Raw genomic sequence first — 20726 nt, 5'->3', positions numbered from 1 at the left:
CCCATCTATTTCCCATGGAGTGATGGGACCAGATGCCATGATCTTAGTTTTCTGAATGTTGAGCTTTAAGCCAACTTTTTCACTCTCCTCCTTCACCTTCATCAAGAGGCTCTTTAGTTCTTCTTCACTTTCTGCCATAAGGGTGGTGTCATCTGCATATCTGAGGTTATTGATATTTCTCCCAGCAATCTTGATTCCAGCTTGTGTTTCTTCCAGCCCAGCGTTTCTCATGATGTACTCTGCATATAAGTTAAATAAGCAGGGTGACAATATACAGCCTTGACGTACTCCTTTTCCTATTTGGAACCAGTCTGTTGTTCCATGTCCAGTTCTAACTGTTGCTTCCTGACCTGCATACAGGTTTCTCAAGAGACAGGTCAGATGGTCTGGTATTCCCATCTCTTTCAGAATTTTCCACAGTTTATTGTGATCCACACAGTCAAAGGCTTTGGCATAGTCAATAAAGCAGAAATAGATGTTTTTCTGGAACTCTCTTGCTTTTTCGATGATCCAGCAGATATTGGCAATTTGATCTCTGGTTCCTCTGCCTTTTCTAAAACCAGCTTGAACATCTGGAAGTTCACGGTTCACGTATTGCTGAAGCCTGGCTTGGAGAATTTTGAGCATTACTTTACTAGCATGTGAGATGAGTGCAATTGTGCGATAGTTTGAGCATTCTTTGGCATTGCCTTTCTTTGGGATTGGAACAAAAACTGACCTTTTCCAGTCCTGTGGCCACTGCTGAGTTTTCCAAATTTGCTGGCATATCGAGTGCAGCACTTTCACAGCATCACCTTTGAGGATTTGAAATAGCTCAACTGGAATTCCATCACCTCCACTAGCTTTGTTCGTAGTGATGCTTTCTAAGGCCCACTTGACTTCACATTCCAGGATGTCTGGCTCTAGGTGAGTGATCACACCATCGTGATTATCTGGGTCGTGAAGATCTTTTTTGTACAGTTCTTCTTAGACAATGTTTTTTGAGCACTTCTGACTGATGACACTTCCCTTTTATCAAGGTTAAATGGGTAAAAAAGATGTGAGAACTTTCCTTGGTGGAGAAGATATCTTGTTTCGATACCACAGGTGAAAGAGTGTGACAAAAGAAAGGAAGGCCCCATGCTGTATTCTTCAGGAGTAATTGTTGCATTAAAAAATCATACCATAGCTATGTTATTTAATTGTAAAATTTGGCCCACTCATTCACATAATTATAGCATTCAACAGTAATACATGATTAAATTGCTTTTTAAATGCCACCTGACAGTTGAGCGGATTTGTAAGGAGGAGCAGAGCAAAGTTTGTTAAACACGTAAAATCTTCCATCTGACTGAATAGTAGTGAATGCATTTTAGTGTAAGTGTATTAAAATGTACCTGGGATTTGTTTTCAATCAGGCATGGTGAGGCCAGCCCATCAGGAGATGACTGCCATGAAAGCCGAAGCTTTGACTCCCAGTTCCCTAGGAATAGGAGGCCTGCTCCACCACACTGGGTCACATGGGGAAGCACCCAGATTGGTCAGGAGGCAGGCAGATTAAGGGGAAAGCAATGGGCAAAACCTGGGTTTCCCTGATGGCTCAGATGGTAAAGAATCAAGACCTAGGTTTGATCCCTGGGTTGGGAAGATCCCCTGCAGATGGAAACGGCTACCCACTCCAGTGTTCCTGCCTGGAGAATCCCATGGACAGAGGAGCCTGGCAGGCTACGGTCCGTGGAGTTGCAAAGACTTGGACACAACTGAGTGACTAACATTTTCACTTTTCATGGGCAAAACCTATGGTGTGATTTTCATGAGGCGGGGGAGCAGACTGACCAGGTTTGGTGCTGGCTAATTTGAATAATTTTAGTGGACCCTGGACTGTAGGGGCTGGCCTCGTCTTGATGTCTGGCCCTGGGGTGATTAGGGGTGAGGAATATTGCCTTCTGGATGTAAAAGCCAGACAGAGAAAGTGGTTCAGGTTTGGGCTCTGGGTTGGCTGGTATAATTACCAAAGTTGTGCTTCCAGACTGAGTTGTTTACATTTTTAGAAGTTGGCTAGTCCTAGAAACAGCGTTTCTTTAGGACTAACAAAGCCCCCAGATGTCAAACAATCATAAAATACAGAAATTAAAAATGTGATTAATACAATAGGATTCAGAATATCTCCAGGAAGGTTTCAGGAAGTGTCTTATCCAGTGCCACTGATAAATGCTGCAGATATGCCTACAGACTTGCATGTGCTTCAGAATGAGATGTGATCACATTAAGGAACTATAGCATTTTGAAGGGCAGTGTGTGTCATTTTCATGGCAATCCAGTTATGGCGACAATTTCCTTTGATAATTTAAATCAGAGGGTGTGATGGCTATTGTTATGTATCACTTGATTGGACCATAGGGTGCCCATACATTTGGTTAAACATTATTCTGGGTGTGTATGTGAGAGTGTTTCTGGAGGAATCAGTAAACAGGGTAAAGAAGGTTGCCCTCCTCAATGTGGGTGGTGTCATACAATTAGCTGAAGGTCTGAATAGAATAAAAATGCTGACACTCCCACGAGTAACAGAGATCTCAGAAGAATCCTGAATCACCAAGGATCTAGACATTTATTGTGACTTATTTTCTCATCCAATATTATCTAATTTTGTATCTGTAATTTTGGTCTGCAAGTTGTATAGGCTTCCCTGCCAATAAAACTTGGATCTGCCTATAAGGCTGCCCTTTTGGGGCATAGCATTTGAGGGCCCAGCGAAGAGGTCGTCCTGAGATCTAGAGCTGGAGAAGGTCCAGACTGGGAGCTTACCACCTCTGAATTGCTGGCTCCTTCTAATGCCTGCATTGCTGCTCCTAAGGGCATTCAGGAAAAGTTGCTTTACACAGAAAGAACTCATTGTGGCTCTGGTCTCGCTGCAGATTCAAGTGACCTTTGGGAGATCACCTTAGGTCTCTGAGCCTCAGTTTTCCCATTTGTAAAGTGGTATCAATACCTCCAGTGTCGGCTCAGGTATGGCCCTTGTGAATTGTAATGTTCTAGGCACATGGGAGGGAAGTATGATTATAATTGTGTTGCTACTTGTATTTCTATTATCTTGCTATTACTTGGAATATGCATAGACGTAGCATTTCAGTGACTAAAGAGCAAAGCTAAAGTCCATCCTGACACACTGGTTTTTGCTGTTTCATTCTAATTTTTTATTGTGGAAACTTTCCAGAATATTCAAAAAAATCACAGATTACCACAAGGAATGCCCATATAAATCCATAAATTGGCTTCAAATTATTATCAACTCTGAAATAATGCCATTTGTAGGAACATGGATGGACCTAGAGATTATTATACTAAGTGAAGTCAGGCAGAGACAAATATTATATGATATCACTTATATGTAGAATCTGAAAAAATGGTACAAATGAATTTATTTAAAAAACAGAAATAGACACATAGAAAACAAACTTATGGTTACCAAAGGGGAAAAGAGTGTCAGGGATAAATTTGGAATTTGGGATTAACAGATACAGACTACTGTATATAAAATAGGTAAACCACAAGGACCTACTACTGTACAGCACAGGGAACTGTATTCAATATCTTATAATAACTTATAATGGAAAATAATCTGAAAAAGTATGTATACATACATACACACATACATATATATCTGAATCACTTTGCTATATACTTGAAATGTAAATCAACTATACTTCAATAAAAAAATAAAATTTAAAAAATATTATCAACTCATGGCCAATCTTGTGTCATCTACACTCCTACCTACTTGCCACTTGTAATATTTTCAAGCAAATCCAAATGATTTCAACTGTAAGAATATCAGTATGTATTTTTAAATTTTAAGAGCCCTTAAAATTATATTAATATCAATACTATTATTCTACCTGGCTCATTCCTCGTGAAACTTAAATTTTTTCTTCCAATTTGCTTAGTAAGCTAAAATTTAATATCATCTATTACCTCCCATCTCACTCCATGGGGCATAATCTACGTTATATCTGAATGTAAATAAAATTCAGCTGGTAGGCATTTTCCTTGAGTTATCTCTTAAGTCTAATGTTGTGAGACTCCTCAACCGAGGAGTCAGTTTGAACTAAACTCTCCTCTTCAATTAGTGATGTGACCTTAAGCAGGTATCCACTTTACACCAAACTTCAATTTTCTTGTTTGTAAAATGGGGATACTAACACTCTCTTTACAAAGTTATTATAAGGAGTCTGTCTCTGAGATAGCGTAAGTACAACTAAAATGCTCAATAAATGTTAGCTGTTACTGTTGTGACAGTCTCTCCCTACTTTTTCTTATTGAATCCTGTCTTCTGGAAGTGATTTGGTGGAGAGATGTAAATAACTGATGATAGCCTTAGTTAAAAGGCCCAGAAAGCCCAGGGGGGAGGAGCTAATGAAGGAGGAGGAGGCTTCCAGGCATTTTGCCACCTGGGCACTAGGTGTAAGCCCAACCCATGCTGTGTATAGGTGAGGTTCACTTGTGTATCAGAGACTGGGACCCACAGAGATCCAGAACTTCAGGACTTCACAGCTCTATGTAAGCTTGATAGGGAAGCTGGAGGCCCAGAGGGCAGGTAGGAGAAATGGGGTAGATGGCGAAAGCTGGAAGCTGCCTGTTGTCTGTTTTTCTGTTTGGTTTTGAAAGTTTATATGAAGGTGGTATATTAAAAAGATGGCCTTGTGGTTATTGAAACCCAAAGCAAAGAGGGCCCAGCCTGGTGTGGGCTTGAGATAAAATAATAGTGTCCCATACAAAGAATCCCCAGTTTCTTCAAGAGCAAAAATAACTGAAAGATTGACTGTAAGTCCTATTGGTCTGATGGATCTTTCGTTAAGATGCTCTGAATAATCCTTGTTTAGAGGCCAGCTCTGTTTGAACTCAGCCAAATGTCCTAGCTGACACCCAGTGAGTGGCATGTCACATGGCCTAGGATTAGGGAGCTCTCGACACTGGCAATCTCCACTGATTTTCCCAGAAGGGCTGGCTGTAGAAAGGTGTGGAGTTCCAAAGACTTGTCTGGACCAGAACCCCAGATCAGCAGCCAGCAATGTAAGTAGGAGGTGCCTAGCAGGCCGTCTCATCTTTCAATTAGCAGGGGTTTTACTTCTTCAGTCAGACTACAGATATAGCAGAGCATTTATTTTGATTCTTTGAAGGAAGCACTCGATTGATTTAGGATTAATTAAGGAATTTTTATCTAACTTAAAAGTATGACATTATTTAATTAGAACATGTATTTGATAAATGAAATACATTTATTTCAGTTAAATAAATGTGGCACTTGTTAAAAGAAAGTTAACTTTGCCTTATTGATTCTTTTGAAAAGAGTGTGTGTTTCACTTTGTAAGAGTGTAGAGAGAAACCAGCTGAGTTTCCTGCATTGTTAGTTGGTAATACTTATTTCTTAACTTCAGGTACGTGTGTTTCAGGCTACCTTCTAGGGAGACTCAGAGACTTAGATTTATGCTCTATAGTTATTTTGTTGACAGATTTTTTTATTTCTTTGCTGTTGACTCCAGGGTTAAGTTTGGCCTTTTTTTTTTTCTTTTTTTTTTCATTCTGGCTCAGATTACGTGACTTGCTTCCTTCAATTGTCTGGTTTTTTGTTTGTTTCTCCAGGCTTGGTTTAGGTCAGTGTTCCCACTTTCCAAAGTGGGATCTAAATTATGATTTTGCATTATTGTTCTGGTTTCTTTCTGGTCTTTGACTTTGTATCATGCCCTACCTTCTCTACCGATAGCATTAGATTGTGGTTCTGGTTTTTCTGATCTGAAAGTTAAGGTGACATTATATTGTTAGAATGAGTGTGTTACTGAGATTTTCAAGTGTTTTGAAACTTGGAACATTTCCTCTAACATGTTATTTTGTGTTTGTGAAATTTTTGTTTATGGTTGAAATTTGACTGCAAAGGCTGGGACATTCTGCTTGATGACGACTATTAATGAAGTTGATAGAATTAGTTCAGAGGACTTTGTGTTTATTAATACAGAATCCAGAAATAAGCTATGGGGAACTGCTGAAATAAAATAGAACTTGCCTTCTTGGCTGAATGAGGGAAGTATTTGCATAAACTCTTCCTCTTTCAAGAGAACCATGGGGTACTAGGCTGGAAGGGAATTAGAAGGTTGAAGGGCCTCAGATTGTGTGACTTGAAATCAGAAACTTAGCCAGGCCTCTTTTTAGGTCATTGTTTTGTAACTCCATGGAATTAAGGTTCTGTGTCAGGGAAATTGCCTGGCGGTCCAGTGATTAAGACTCTGCACTTCTACTGCTGAGGGCTTGGTTCAGTTCTTGATTGGGGGACTAAGACCCCACAAGTCATGTGGCCAAAAAAACCCAAAAAAAGATGTTGTGTTGGGACCATGAAAAAGTGGTTTTCCTAAAAGTCAAGTGAGGAGATTTGCTGTCATATAGAAAGGCAGAATATGAGGACTGTCTATTCATCATAAAATATCTTCTTCCCAACCACAGAGTAACATTCTACTTGATGATTTCCCCCACTCCTCAATCATTAGGAAACAAAAAACAAACAGAAAACTCAAACAAACAAAACCAAATTGACTAATTTTTAAAATTTAAAGCTCATTAAAGAAAATATGAGAAAAGCACATGCAAAGAAGAGGGAAAAAATCAATTATAGCTATATCAAAACATTGCTACTATTTTAGGTGTCAATACCGTGAAAAAATGGTTTCCCTCTTGTGGAAAGTATGGAAAATATCTGGAGTTTTTCATTTCAGATTTTCATGTTAGCACTGTTTGTTGTTGATAGAGATATAGTGGTTTAAAGCAGACACCTTGGCACTTAAGTGTCCAGGTTCAAATCATAATCCACCACATGTGTGCTCTGCCTCAATTTTATCATCTGTAAAATGGTGATAATGATAGTCAGCTCACAGGTTAAATGTTTGTGTAAAGGACTTAGAATATGTTTGTTATTGTCATCAAAATAGTTTATTATTATAATATTAATGTATGCATATAGTAGAGATTTTATAAGATACAGAAAAGCAGAAGAAATCAAAATCACCCATTATTCTAAAACCTGGAGAAAACCGCCAGTGTTAACATCTTATTTTTTTAAGATGCATTTTTCTCTTACATAGTTGAACTTGTATTTCCAATTTATATTCTAATCACAACGTAAGCATTTTATATGCTCTTTGTAAACATAATTTGAAAAGACTACATAGGTCATCTTGTGTAACAACATTTTATGTAACCTTTCCTGAAAGTTTGACATGTGGATGGCTATCTCTGTTCCCCCTACCCATTTTAAATAGAAGCAATCATAAATCAGCCTTGGTTAGAACAGTCTGGAACCTGAGCCTTCCCTGGCCAGTCTAGAGCCTGCAGTTGTTTTTTCTGTAACCAGGACGAAATCAGGTTCAATCCACAAGCCAGTTAACTCAGATTTGACTGTATTATGAATGACTGTGTGAGATATATCTTTGTAGAGTCTTGTCTTCTTAAGTATTAGAGGTTATTTCCTTAGACCTGAGTCCCAGAAATGGAAGAGCAGAGTCAAAGGATGAGAAATGTTTTTGATAAGCGTCATACTGACTTAAACTTGCGGCAACCATGAATGAACGTGCCTCAGTTTCTGTAACCCCGTGTACCCTCCTCCAGATCTGGGTTGCCTGTCAGATCTGAAATACTGAGGAAATTGTTACGGGTGCCAAAACACTGGAACAGAGTTAATCCTAATTACAATCATCACTCTGGCTCCTCCCTCTCACTCCTCCAGGGCCCTTCCTTCTTCCTTTCATAGCCTTTCCCCATCCCAGCCTTTTCTAATTCCGTTGTATAGCCTTCCTCTTCTCCACCAGTGGGAAGTCATATAATTAAATTGTTCCTATTTAGAAGTTAGTGATCTTAGCAGCTAGAAGTGTTATCTCATAGCTAGGTACTTGCTGGGTACCTCCAGCACCACAGGATGGTGCTAGATGGTGAAATTTGGGGCTCTGTAATACACAAGGAGGGAGGTATTTTGGTCTGGGCCCCTCAACTTACATGATAGATCACATCCAAGATATAAAGCCCATTCTGGGGATGGGATGAAGTCAAGGCCAGTTTCTGAGTAGGCTTCATTTCCTCACTGCCAAAGCACCAACTGCTAGAGCAGAAACACCTTTTCTTAAAGGTGAAGTACATCTCTTGGAAAACCTATCAATGGGAGATTATATACTGAATTGGATATAATAAAAGACTTGTCAGCAGGATATGCAGATTCTTTACATAAAATATAGCTTTATTTTTATGGGAAGGGCTGCTTTTTTATGGGAAGGGCTGCTTTTATGGCTTTTTAATCATCTGGGTGAAATTGCCAAAGGTGTGGAGGGTCTTTGCTCATGTGTCTTTAGCCAGTGATCTGATGAAATTACATGTCCCTGGGACAGCAGATCCAGGTACTTCTGAGTGGGACCTAGGCTCTGATTTCTGTGACCTGAACCCTGAGCTGTAGAAGGTGGGTTTCTTGCTGAACTCTCTGTTTTAAGTAAGGTCTCAGGTGGCAAGGAATTGTAGACTCATCCATCTCTGATGGACCAAAAAGCCAAAGAAAGAGTTCAGAGAGGAGAAGAGGGTGACAGTGGGTTACCCTAGATGATGCCCTCGCTCTAGGGATGGACAAGGATGGGGACAGGCACGTTATGAGAGAGAGCTTAAAATGAGGTTTACCTGGTTCAAACAAAGCCTGCGATGCCCTGAAGGAAGAAGGAGAGGGAGAAATGGAAAGCTTAGCCAGTTGTTAGCTACTGGTGGAGCATTCCCAAGAAGCTCTTGATCACGGCCAGGTGGGAAGGTGGTCTTGAAATGGTGGGAACCAGCTGGAGCCGGCCAGATGCCAGTCTCCCCTTCCTCCCTAAAAGAAAATGCTTTGGCCCCATAGTGGCTCTTTCCTTATTTGGAGTCTTATCTGTTCCTTTGTAGCCTGATCCGGCCTGAAGATGACCTCGCTGGCCTCTGTGGTGTCTAGCCCCCGTGCCCGGCTCTTCTGCTTCCTCAGGCTGGGCTCTCACCAGGCCAGCCCCCTGCAGCTGCACACAGGGGCCAGGCTTGCGGCCAAGAGCCACTATGAGGTGCTGGTGCTGGGTGGGGGCAGTGGTGGGATCAGCATGGCCGCCCGCATGAAGCGGAAAGTGGGCGCAGAGAATGTGGCCATCGTTGAGCCCAGCGAGGTAAGTCTTCCCCTTATGAGTGTGTGTGTGTGTGTGTGTGTGTGTGTGTGTGTGTGTGTGTTGTGCACATGCACGTGAGGGTTAGGGGCTGAGGTGGGGATGACTGTCATGCCCTGGGCCTCCATGTTCCCAGGTTCGTGCTTCTCTTTCTGGGCATAAAAAGCAGATCATCCAAAAGGATTGGGAGAAGGCGGGGGGAGGGAGAGAGCAAGGACAGATCTCTTGGCTTCTTATGATCTCCTCTGTGTTAGTGCCTCTTAGAAGTGCCATAACAAATGACCATAAACAGCATGGCTTAAAACAACAGATGATTTATCCTCTCACAGTTCTGGAGGGTGAAAGTGCAAAACCAAGGTGTTAGCAGGGCCATGGTTCCTCTAAAGGCTGTTCAGGGCAAGGGGAGGTTGTCCCATGCCTCTCTCCTAGCTTCTGTGGCTGTGGACTGTCCTTGGTGTTCCTTGGCTGGCCGTGCATCAGTCCAGTCTCTGCCTCTGTCTTCACATGACCTTCTCTGTGTGTGCCACTAGTATCAGCACAAGACCTTCCTACAACGACACCAGTCATTGGATTAGATGTTAGAGACAATCAAATGGATAAATCCAGTATGCGTGAGTGCTAAGTTGTTTCAGTCACGTCTGACTCTTTGTGACCCTATGGACTGTAGCCTGCCAGGCTCCTCTGTCCATGGGTCTTTCCAGGCAAGAATACTGTAGTGGGTTGCTGTGCTCTCCTCCAGGAGATCTTCTGGATCCAGGGATCGAACCTGTGTCTCTTACATCTCCTGGCAGGCAGGTTCTTTACCACTAGGGCCACCTGGGTGTGCCCTAATCCAGTATGAGGAAGTTAATGAAGTTCTGAGCATCCCCAAAGTGGCAGAAAACTTTTCAGACTTGCCTCACAAACTTCTGAGTAACCATATTTAGCCTTCTGGACTTAATTTTTCTTTATATCTGTATACATGAAATGGACTCATAATGTGTGTATGTTTGTGCTAAGTGCTAAATCACTTCAGTTGAGACTGACTCTGTGTGACCCCATGGACTGTAGCCTGCCATGCTCCTCTGTCCATGGGATTCTCTAGGCAAAACTACTGGAGTAGGTTGCCATACCCTCCTCCAGGCTATCGTCCCAACCCAGGGATCGAACCCACGTCTCCTATGTCTCCTGTGCTGGCAGGCAGGTGCTTTACCACTAGCACCACCTGGGAAGCCCGTGTATGTACGTATGCTTGTTTATATAGCATTTGGGCTTTCCAGGTGGCTCAGCAGTAAAGAATACACCTGCCAATGCAGAAGACACTGGTTTGATCCCTGAGTTGGGAAGATCCACTGAAGAAGGAAATGGCAACCCATTCCAGTATTCTTGCCTGAAGAATTCCATGGACAGAGGAGCCTGGCGGGCTACAGTACATGGGGCTGCAAAAGATTTGGACATGACTTAGTGACTAAGACAACAACAAATATAGCAAGTACATGTTAAACACTAAATCTACTTTGTGTTAGTTGTTTAGTCATGTCCTACTCTTTGCGACACCATGGTCTGTCTGTGGAATTCTCTAGATAAGAATACTGGAGTGGGTTGCCATTCCCTTCTGCAGGGGATCTTGCTGACCCAGGGATCTAATCAAGGTCTCCTGCATTGCAGACAGATTCTTTACCATCCGAATTACCTTACCTACAAAAGAATTCAGTCAAGATCAGCAAAAAGTCATAAACTGTCTTTAGTGACCACTGTATTATCTATTGCTTAAAGTGGATTTAAGGTAACTGCCCTTCAGAATTTAACATAGTAGGAAACACCAGTGGAATTGGTGGGGGAAGACTAACCTTTTGGATACTTCTCTGTGATGCTTCAAGGGTCAGGAGGGAGGAATTGGGAGAGTCTAGCTTATGTACCTTTCTATGACTCTTTTGATCAGCCTCACATTGCAATGAATCTCCAAATACTTTGTTTTTTAGACACATTTCTACCAGCCCATCTGGACCCTGGTGGGTGCTGGTGCCAAACCATTATCCTTATCTGGCCGTCCCACAGCAAGTGTGATTCCCTCTGGTGTGGAGTGGATCAAAGCTAGAGTGGTTGATCTGAATCCAGACAAGAACTGCATCCACACAGACGATGACAAGAAGGTAACCACTGGGGTCCTTTGGCTTTTGTTCACCTGAGGGTTTATACTGAATGCACATTGTATCAAACTGGACAGCTTCGTGGTGAAAGGGTGGGGTATCTGTGTGTTGTGCATGTGTGTGTGCTGAATACTGCATAAGGTGGGAAGGATGTGGAGAAAGGAGGATAGGATAGATAGAAGGACCGAGTGATGCTGAATTAATAAATGAACAATGAAGACAAGCATTTGTTGAATACCACTGTTTGCCCCATTGCTTACTACAGTATCATGTACCAGAATTCTTATTGAACAGACACTACTGCTTTGTGTAAAATACCAAGCACTTCCCTCCTTTTTCTTTTGAAGCAGCAGGCCTTTCCACCTGACAGCTGGCCCTGCAGAGGAAGGGGATGTTGGAAAATATCCATCTCAGTCACACTAGGGGGCGCTCTGCCGTGTGACTGCGGTTGGTGTTAGGGCTAAGAATGGCTGCTGCTGCAGCTTGAGGGTCACAATTGCTCAGCACCATAGAGCGTCTCCTCCCATCCCCACCACACTTGGATCCCAGCTTTTCAGCAGCTGCAGCCCCTGGGTTTGACTGAGGGGATGAGGGCAGGATGGTGAGAAGACAGGCTCAGAAGCCATCCTGTCCCCTCATCTGCTGCTGAGCCTAGGACAGCCGCCATGCTGTCCTCTGCCTGTCCCAGGGTCTGGTGGTTCTTGGGCCCTCAAGGCGTTATTAGCCTTAATACCGTGACCCATATCCCTCCAAACTGGGCACTCCAGCATTTTCACAGAACTGTAGAATCAGAGTTGGTGGAAATCTTTCAGCTCTAAGCAGGGACCATTGGCTGCAGGCATTCTCAACCTTTCCTGAGGTCATGGATCTTTCCAAACAGGACCTTATCCTGCTCTACAGAATGCATATATGTGCCTAATTTTGCATTTAATTTCAAGGAGTACAGAGATTTTTCGTAGCCTTTCCCTGAACCCTGATCAAGATTACCTGCCTAGCTTCTGCTCTTCCTTCCTTCCTTCCTCCCTCAGTATTTGTTTATATTAAACATTATTATAACCTGTGTATACAGTTTTAAGGATATATGAGTGAACCAAATAGGACAAATATCTTTATTGTTCAGGATTTTATATTCTAGTGGAGGAGGACATACAATAAACAGTAAACATAATAAGTAAGTTATATAGTATGTTAGAAGGTAATGAATGTTAATTAAAAAACAGAGCCGAGTTACTTGGACTTGGGCACAGGGATTAAGGGGTTGAATTTAAAGTGGGTTAGTATTTACATGTCCCACTTCTCTGAAAGTTAGCGCTCTTCATTTTTTTTTTTAGGCAAACAGGTAATATGAAAGTTCTTCCTTTAATGAGTCAGAACCCACCTTCCTATAATCTCTTTTCTGTTTTGTCTTTGACCTCTAAGGTGTTAGTGGCCATAATACTTTTCTTGTTCCTTTTTCTTCCTGTAGTGTGGGAGAGAAGGTCTTCTCTCTTTTCAGTGGAGAAACCCTCCAGCTATTTGAAAGTGACTCTTAGAGTCCATGTCTGTCTTCTTCTCAGATAGACTTTTCCTCCCGTCCCCACTTTCCTCAGATCTCATGGGCTCCAATACCCTCTGTACCCTCTTTATCTGCATTGGACATCATCTGACTTGTTAGTGCCTGTGATCCATGGGCCCATTAGGTGTCTGGGAGAGTAACCAATGCTACAGAACAGCCCAGAATAGTGTGGGACTATTCTCTTCTACAACTGGCTAGAGCCCAAGCTAGCATTTGCCAATGACAGTTCTCACAGTGCTGATTCATGCTGGACTAGAGGTCCATTCAAACCATGGGTCTTTTTTTCACATGATCTACTGTTGAGTCGGGCATCCCCCATCCTAAAATATATACATATTTATATATATATATATGTGTGTGTGTGTGTACACAAATAAATATACATTTATTTACATTAAATTTAAAAATTTATATATTCTTTATATATTGTTTTTCCCATGTTGATAAACTTCCTTATTTTCCCCAACATCTCCAGGAGAACAGACTGAATTAAACACAAGACTGTTCTCAGTTCAGAGGATTGAGCTTTGGGGCTTCATTTTCTCACCAGTCTGCTCTCAGCTCAAGGGACCAGCAGACCGGTATCTTTGAAGACACGTCACCCCTTTGGTACAGCAGTGCCTGCCTCCTAGTCAGACCCTTCTGTACTGCAGGAGTAGCTCAGTACCTCTGTGATTGGCTTTGTGCGTATCTTAAGGAACATAAACTTGTCTCACCTCTTGAGAATGAGAGGTACTGGGAGGCTCCCTCACTTCTGAACCCTACTTAGACTCTAAGGTCTAGATGCTTGGGAGAGTTGTAGTGCCTTGTTAGGGCTGAGGAACAAGGTGGTATAAACTGGTGAGACTTTTGTCCAGGATTTTTTAAGCAAAAGTATTCCATAGCCAGGGCTTCCCTTGTGGCTCAGCTGGTAAGAATCTGTCTGCAATGCGGGAGATCTGGGTTCAGTCCCTGGGTTGGGAAGATCCCCTAGAGAAGGGAAAGGCTACCCACTCCAGTATTCTGGCCTAGAGAATTCCGTGGACTGTATAGTCTATGGGGTTGCAAAGAGTCGGACATCACTGAGTGGCTTTCACTTTTCACTTTCAATTCCATAGCCAAGTATCAGAAATCTACATATCATGTCTCATCTTCTTGGTTTTGGTTCATCCTCCCAGCTTGCCTGGATCTTTTACATTTGTGATTCTGTCATCCAGTTAACAGTTTTTCCTTGCCTTTATCCATGATGGTTTCATTTAAGTTCAAGGTTTTAATTCTTTAACATGTCCCTAGAGAACTTTTTTCCTAGCCTACATGAATCAGTCAGCATTCTTTTGAAAATATTAAACAGTTTACATAGTCATTTCCATCATTTGTTTACAGTTTCCTATCTTGCCCACGATGTGAGGACACAGTGTGAGGGCACTGTTGAAGTCCAGACCCAGCGTGTCTCTGACTCTTCCCTGACTCAGGGGTCTGTCTGGAGTATGTCCCATAGGCCCAGTGTGTGGATGAATCCTTGCTCCTTCTCCAGACTTAATTTGGTTCTAGTGTTTGTTCCTGCTCCAGCACACTGGCCTCTCGTCTCCTCAGGCACTTCAGCCGCCTTCTTCCCTGGTACATGAGCACAAAGCTGCTTCCACCTCTTCCCCTAGCTAACTCCTACTCATCTTTACCTTAGACATGGCCTCCCTGACCTACCAGAGTAGTCAGGTTTCCCCCTAGACATGCCATCCCAGCACTCTGTGGTTTAGTAATTGTCTGTGTGGCTATCTGTTCACATCTGTCTTGCCCACTAGACTGAGTTCCTGGTGGGTAGAAACTGGGTCTTTCTTGTTCGGTGTTATATCTCCAGGACTTAGCATAGTATCTGTCACATAGAAGGTGTTCAGCCAATCTTTGTGATCAAGTTGTGCCTCAATTTCTTCATTTGTAAAATGGTACTACTAATATCTACTTCACTGAGTTGTTGTGAGGATTAAATGAATTAAAACATGTAAAATATTCAGGACAGTGCCTTGTACAAAGTGAATGCTTAAGAAATGTTGCTGTTATTATTTTTTAAAGAATATATGAGGGACTTCCCTGCTGGTCCAGTGGTTAAGACTCCATGCTTCCACTTCAGGGGCTGTGGGTTTTATATCTTTAATCAGTGATCTACAATCTCACATGCTGTGTGGTGCAGCCAAAAGGTTAAAAAAAAAAAGGAAAAAAGAGTATATGAAAAAAAAAGGAAAAGGAAATATTTATTGAGTGTCCACTCTGTGCTCACAGAGTTCTTGACTGCCGACTGATGGGAAGCAGGTTTGCAGTCTGTGAACACTTGCTGAGGCTCTTCATTTTCTAAATTATTATGAGACATCTTTTTAATAGATGAGCCTGGAATTTTGTGATGGATAAACATCTTGTTTACTAAATTGTTACTGTCATAATTTACCTCCCCCAACCCCCATATAAAATTACAAAACACTTGTCCATATTTAGCCTTTTGGCAAGGTCCGCACTGTTCTCTGAAACTGCTCAGAAGTTTTGCCTACAAGTTTTTGCAATTCCTTAGAGTTTAGATCATCTGGCCTGGAAGCTTGAACTCATTCAAAAGACATGAAGTGTTCTTGTGTTCTTTGCTACTTTAGGATTTATTCTCCCTTATTTTTTCCAGAATCTTAAGCTTGTATATTATTATTCCATATAGATAATCAATATTATGCTCTAATGGAACCATTAAGGCATGCACAACCCAAAAGGTTTTCTTGACAGTGCTCATATGTTTTACCTGTGGGTCAGCACCCCCAGACTCTATGCCATCTCTGACCTTACATCCTGAAGAGTTCACTTAGCCATTTAATGAGCCTGGTACACTTTCCTACAGAACAAGGACTTTAAGGGCACTCAGTCTCTATGGGTAGGCAAAGCATATAGTTGAAGATGTATCTATTATCTGTCCACTTTGATAGAGTATATTTTTCATAAGCAGCTGAAATCAGCCATCTACCTATCCATTCATCCAACAAATGTTATAGACTTCCTCACTTGTGTCTTGTGTTAGATTCTAGGACTGTAAGGAATAAGACATAAACTTTATCCTCTAGGAGTGTTCAGTGTAGTGAGGAGTACATTGCTGCTGAATAACACAGGTGCTAAAAAGCATTAAGTCCACTGTGCTGAGGGAGCTGCCGGGAGCAGGGAGGGAGACTGAGTCATAGGCAGGTCTCATGGTGGAGGTGACCTTGGAGCCGAGTCTCCTAGGTCCCAGGTCAGGACCTCTTTAGTGACTTGCTCCCCTTGGTTCCCCAGCCCAAGCCAAGCTCTTTCAGGTCTCAGAGGCCCCTCTCTTCCACTGTGATCTGCCCAGCTGGCTGCTCTGGTTCTCTATTTGTGTTTTTCATAAGCAACTGAAACCAACTATCCACCTCTCCACCTATCCAGCCTTCTGTACAAGGCTGTGGCCGTCACCACCTGTGGCTCCAGGCTGGGCTCCCACATTCACTGCTGTCATTCTCCAGTTTTGTAGGCAAGTCCCTTTACTTTATATCCTTTTGCTTACACTTTTGTACTTCAGCTTGTCTTCCTTCTGATCCTGAACCCATATTTCCATCATAATAAGTATGGATACTTTTGCCCTCAGCATGGATGAGCACAATGCCCATATTTAAAGAGAGGAGTTTTAAATTCCAGATAGCTCATTCAGTAGGATCAGGTAGGTTCTATCACATTTTTTCAGTGTCCCTCAAAAGAGCAGTTTCTCAGTTACCCTGTTGATCCAGTCTATATGACAGGACAGATTGGCCTGAGATTCACACATTACCCCATAGGTGGGATTTACAGGTTAACTTTCAAAGAAAGTTGATTGTTTTAAGATTAGAAAGTCATCCTCCCAGCCTTCAACATGAAACAGTTAGTTCAGTTGCTCAGTCATGTCTGACTCTTTGCAACCCCATGGACTGTAGAATGCCAGGCTTCCCTGTCCATCACCAATTCCCAGAGCTTGCTCAAACTCACACCCATCGAGTCAATGATGGCATGAAACAGTGTTAACACAAATAACTGTGGTCTCTTTCCTGTTGTGCTCCACTGTGTAAAAATACAGGTATCTCAAGCTCCCAGAAGCCAGGCATGTTCTATATTTGTGAAGCACTGACATGTGAGGCCGCAGAGAACGGTGGGCATGATGGTACACTGGAGTGTTCATCCCTGCCTGCTGGCCTGCCCACCATCTGCAGCCCCATGTCATCATGTTACAAGATGGAGATGCAGTGGGGGCTACTCATGTCTGGGGTCTGAGTCAGTTCTGGGGCTGCCACTTTTTGGGTCTTGGTCTAAAATGTCATTTTTTGTGTTGCAGATCTCCTACAAATATCTTATCATTGCTCTTGGAATCCAGCTGGACTATGAGAAGGTACTTAAAAAAATTTTTTTTTAAATTTATTTTTGGCTCTGCTGGGTCTCTGTTGCTTTTGCACTGGCTTTCTCTAGTTGTGGTGAGCAGGGGCTACTCTCTAGTTGCAGTACGTGGGCTTCTCATTGCAGTGGCTTCTCTTATTGTGGAGCATGGGTTCTAGGGTGCACAGGCTTCAGTAGTTGTGGCTTACAGACTCTAGTGCACAGGCTCAGTAGTAGTGGTGCATGGGCATAGTTGCTCTGTGGCATGTGGAATCTTCCCAGACCAGGGATCAAACCCATGTCTCCTGTGTTGGCAGGTGGATTCCCATCTACTGTGCCACCAGGGAAGTCTGAGAATGTACTGTTTTAAGCTACTTCTATTACTATGTCATGTGCTTCCCAGGTGGCTCAGTGGTAAAGAATCCACTGCTAATGCAGAAGATACATGAGATATGGGTTTGATTCCTGGGTCGGGAAGATCCCCCGGAGTAGGAAATGGCAACCTGCTCCAGTATTCTTGCCTGGAAAATGATATGGACGGAGGAAACTGGTGAGCTACAGTCCATGGGGGTCACAAAGAGTCAGACGCAACTGAGCATGCATGCATCAGTATGTTATACTGGCCTACTTATGCTGTGATCAAAACTGCATTCAGTTGTTTTATACTCATTTTGACAAGAAAGAGTATTAAGAAAGGGATTTCCCCTTTCAGTTTTATTTCTCAGCAGCCTTTTTATGGTTTTAAGAAAGTCTTCTCTAAGATTCTGTCAGTGATCATCATATGTTCTAGCTTCAAGCTTTAATCAGAGTTCAGCATGTCCAGGGCCTGATAGTAATTCTTACAAAACAGCAGCCTTTCCCACACTTACAAGAAAACTACCTTTCTCTGTAGGACCGAGTTGGTTGTATTTCCTTTGAAAGTGAAATTTAGATTGTGAATTCTTAAGCAGACTTTAAGGGTAGAATACCAGCAGTTAGCTAATCAGGCACTGAAGGGATGTCTAAGTTTTGTTGTACAGAGGCTGGGTTTTTCATATAAAGTGACTGACACAATATAAATGCTGTCCCAGCAGTTTCTTAGACCTCCCTTTTCAGAGAGCTAGGGAGCCAGATGCCTTCTGACAATTTGTGAGATTCAAATTTATTTTCCTAAAACATAATGGAGTGAGTTAGTAATTATGATTTCCAGAAGCTTCTTGGGGAATATGAATAAGCAGTTGAAGCACATAAAGCATTGTGATAACCAGATCACAAGTTTCAGGAAAGTGGTTTAGGCGAGGGCCTCATCTGAGTTGCATCCGCAGGGTGTTTGATGTGTGTTTCTGGATTAAAAACCAGAATAGTGACATGCCCAGTGTAGGAGGTAGAAGAAATGACCTGGAACCTGTTCTGTGAAGGTTTGAACAAGCCATGGATTAGTGTGGAGGTTGTGATGAGTTTGGTGCCATGGGTCATAAGTCTCATATAAACAATAAACCATGGAGGACTCTATGGAGAAAGGTGCCAGTGATAGTTTCTGGGAAGTCCATGCCTCTTCAAAAGGCCCACCAGAGTCGACTTAACAAAGGTAGCCTATCTCTATGGTCATGTCACCCTGATGGCTCAAAGCTGTGTTTGAAGAACTGTCTGAAGACACCAGTGCTGAGAGTGCTTGCACCCTCTTGCAGTAAACCAAGAAACAATAATATTTAAAAGTAGCTGTTACTATGGAGTCTCTACCATGTGCTAGGGACCATGCTAAGAATCTAATATTGATTCCTCATGACTGCTTGCGAGGTAGATATTTTTATCTCCTCTTGATAGATGAGGAAACCGAGGCTAAGAGGATGTGAGTGATGTTACCAGGGCTACTGTGTTACTTAGCAGTCTTGGACATACTAGAAAACTACCCAGGTTAGTGTAAATGAAGGAGAGATGGCTTTGATGAGGATGCCAAGGTGTGTGGATCTTGGGGGCGGGATGTCGTTGGGCCTCCAGAAGGGCTGATCTCTGATTTGGGCTTTGTTGAACGTGAGCAGCTTCTCTCTGCCCAGCTGCCTCTGCCTCTTCCCCCACCAGCTCCCGGTGAATCTCTGCAGTGCCATGTCCCACTCTCTGGTCTTCTCAGTGTGGTAGGATGGTCCACAGCTCCCCACAGAGTGGGGGTCAGATCTCATATCTTTCTTAGACTTTTCTGCTCCTTCTGCTTCCAGGTTCCCAGGGAAGCACCTTGGATTCAGCGGTGTCACAAACTGCCCTTTAGGAACAACTCTCCTTAAAAGGAACTCGGTTACTACTTTATGGCACCGTTTTCCTTGATAACAGCTTCTTCAGACTAGAGAAATATGAAGGCAGATTGGCTATTTATTTATCTCCTGGATCCTGAGTTTTGCTTTGGGATCTGGAAAGCATGGAGGTCCTGTGGGAAGGGCTGCAGGCAGTGGACAGGGGCCTCAGTATCTAGTTGTGTAAGAGTCTAGGTGGGTCTCTCAACCTTGCTGTTTAGTTTCCTCATCTGTGTCTGTGGGTCAGTAATATTCCACCCCCTCCCCCAGAGGGAGTGTAGTGAGTAGAGTGAATATTCATAGATGTGAGACAGCAGAAACATTAAAATGCAGGGTGATTTTATAATAGGAAGTGGTTACTGTTGTTGAGACTGCTAATGTTACAGCTACTTAAACTGTAGCAGAAGATATGGTTAACAGTCAGAGGAATACTTGCTCTTAACATTGGGTGTAATGGAGGAGACCGCAGGACTCTGTTTCCCTGAGACTTGAGGAATAGGTGTTGGGCGATTCCATGAGTCACGAGTGGGTGCCCTTCAGCCTGGAGAGGTTTTGAAGGACCGCTCATCTTGAGACTGTTTTTGATGGTTCTCTGATCATCCTTGAGTCTCTTAACTCATTCATTTCCATCTCCATTGTGTTATATGAGCCTTCTAACATTTAAGAGAAGGACCCAGTTAATCTTCCTGACAGGAATACACTGACGTTTACAGAGCATGTACCATACACATGTCATTTTTCTAGTCATCTTATACCATGGTCTCTTTACTCCTGTCAGCAATCCTACAGAGCCGTTACTTTTATCCCCATTTCACAGATGATGAACATAAGTGTTTCAGTGAGCATCAGAATTACCTGGAGGGCCTGTTAAAACAGATTTCTGGGCTTGCCTCTGAGTTTCTGATTCAGTGAGTTTGGGCTAGGGTCTGATAATCTGCATTTATAACAAGTTCCCAAGTGGTGCTGTTCTGGGGACCACACTTGAGACCCACTAGCTGATTTATTGGCCCATTTACTGGGGTCACAATGCTTTTAAGTGGAACAGCTAGGACTCAAACTGGGGAGTCTGTAGGTTCTCAAGTCCATGCTTACAATTTCCTGCCTTTGCTGCTTTTATCAAGCGCTTGGCCTGGTCCAACCTGATACAGGGTAATTTAATTTTGTTGTTACTGATAGTGTGTGTGTGTGCTCTTGGTTCTGCCTGTTGTTCTTCTCCCCCCCCCCCAATAAGAAAACTTGTTCT

At 42.7% G+C, this 20726-nt stretch overlaps 1 protein-coding gene across 3 annotated transcripts in view; it reads left to right on the top strand.

Annotated features, from left to right (window-relative positions):
* Positions 1–20726, top strand: part of SQOR (sulfide quinone oxidoreductase) — a 45848-nt gene that overhangs the window by 11764 nt on the left and 13358 nt on the right. For all 3 annotated transcript variants that reach the window (XM_081511398.1, XM_081511400.1, XM_081511399.1), the window contains exons 2-4: positions 8932–9179; positions 11138–11308; positions 17182–17235. In XM_081511398.1, coding sequence (XP_081367524.1) covers positions 8949–9179; positions 11138–11308; positions 17182–17235 — 456 coding nt within the window. In that variant the 5' untranslated portion in view covers positions 8932–8948. The remainder of the gene's footprint in view (positions 1–8931; positions 9180–11137; positions 11309–17181; positions 17236–20726) is intronic.

The sequence above is a fragment of the Giraffa tippelskirchi genome, chromosome 7 (genome assembly GCF_054371585.1).
Source record: "Giraffa tippelskirchi isolate mGirTip1 chromosome 7, T2T-mGirTip1v1.2.pri, whole genome shotgun sequence".
Classification (NCBI taxonomy): domain Eukaryota; kingdom Metazoa; phylum Chordata; class Mammalia; order Artiodactyla; family Giraffidae; genus Giraffa; species Giraffa tippelskirchi.
The sequence above is the reverse complement of the archived record's forward strand: the minus strand, read 5'-3'. Positions and strand labels throughout refer to the sequence as shown.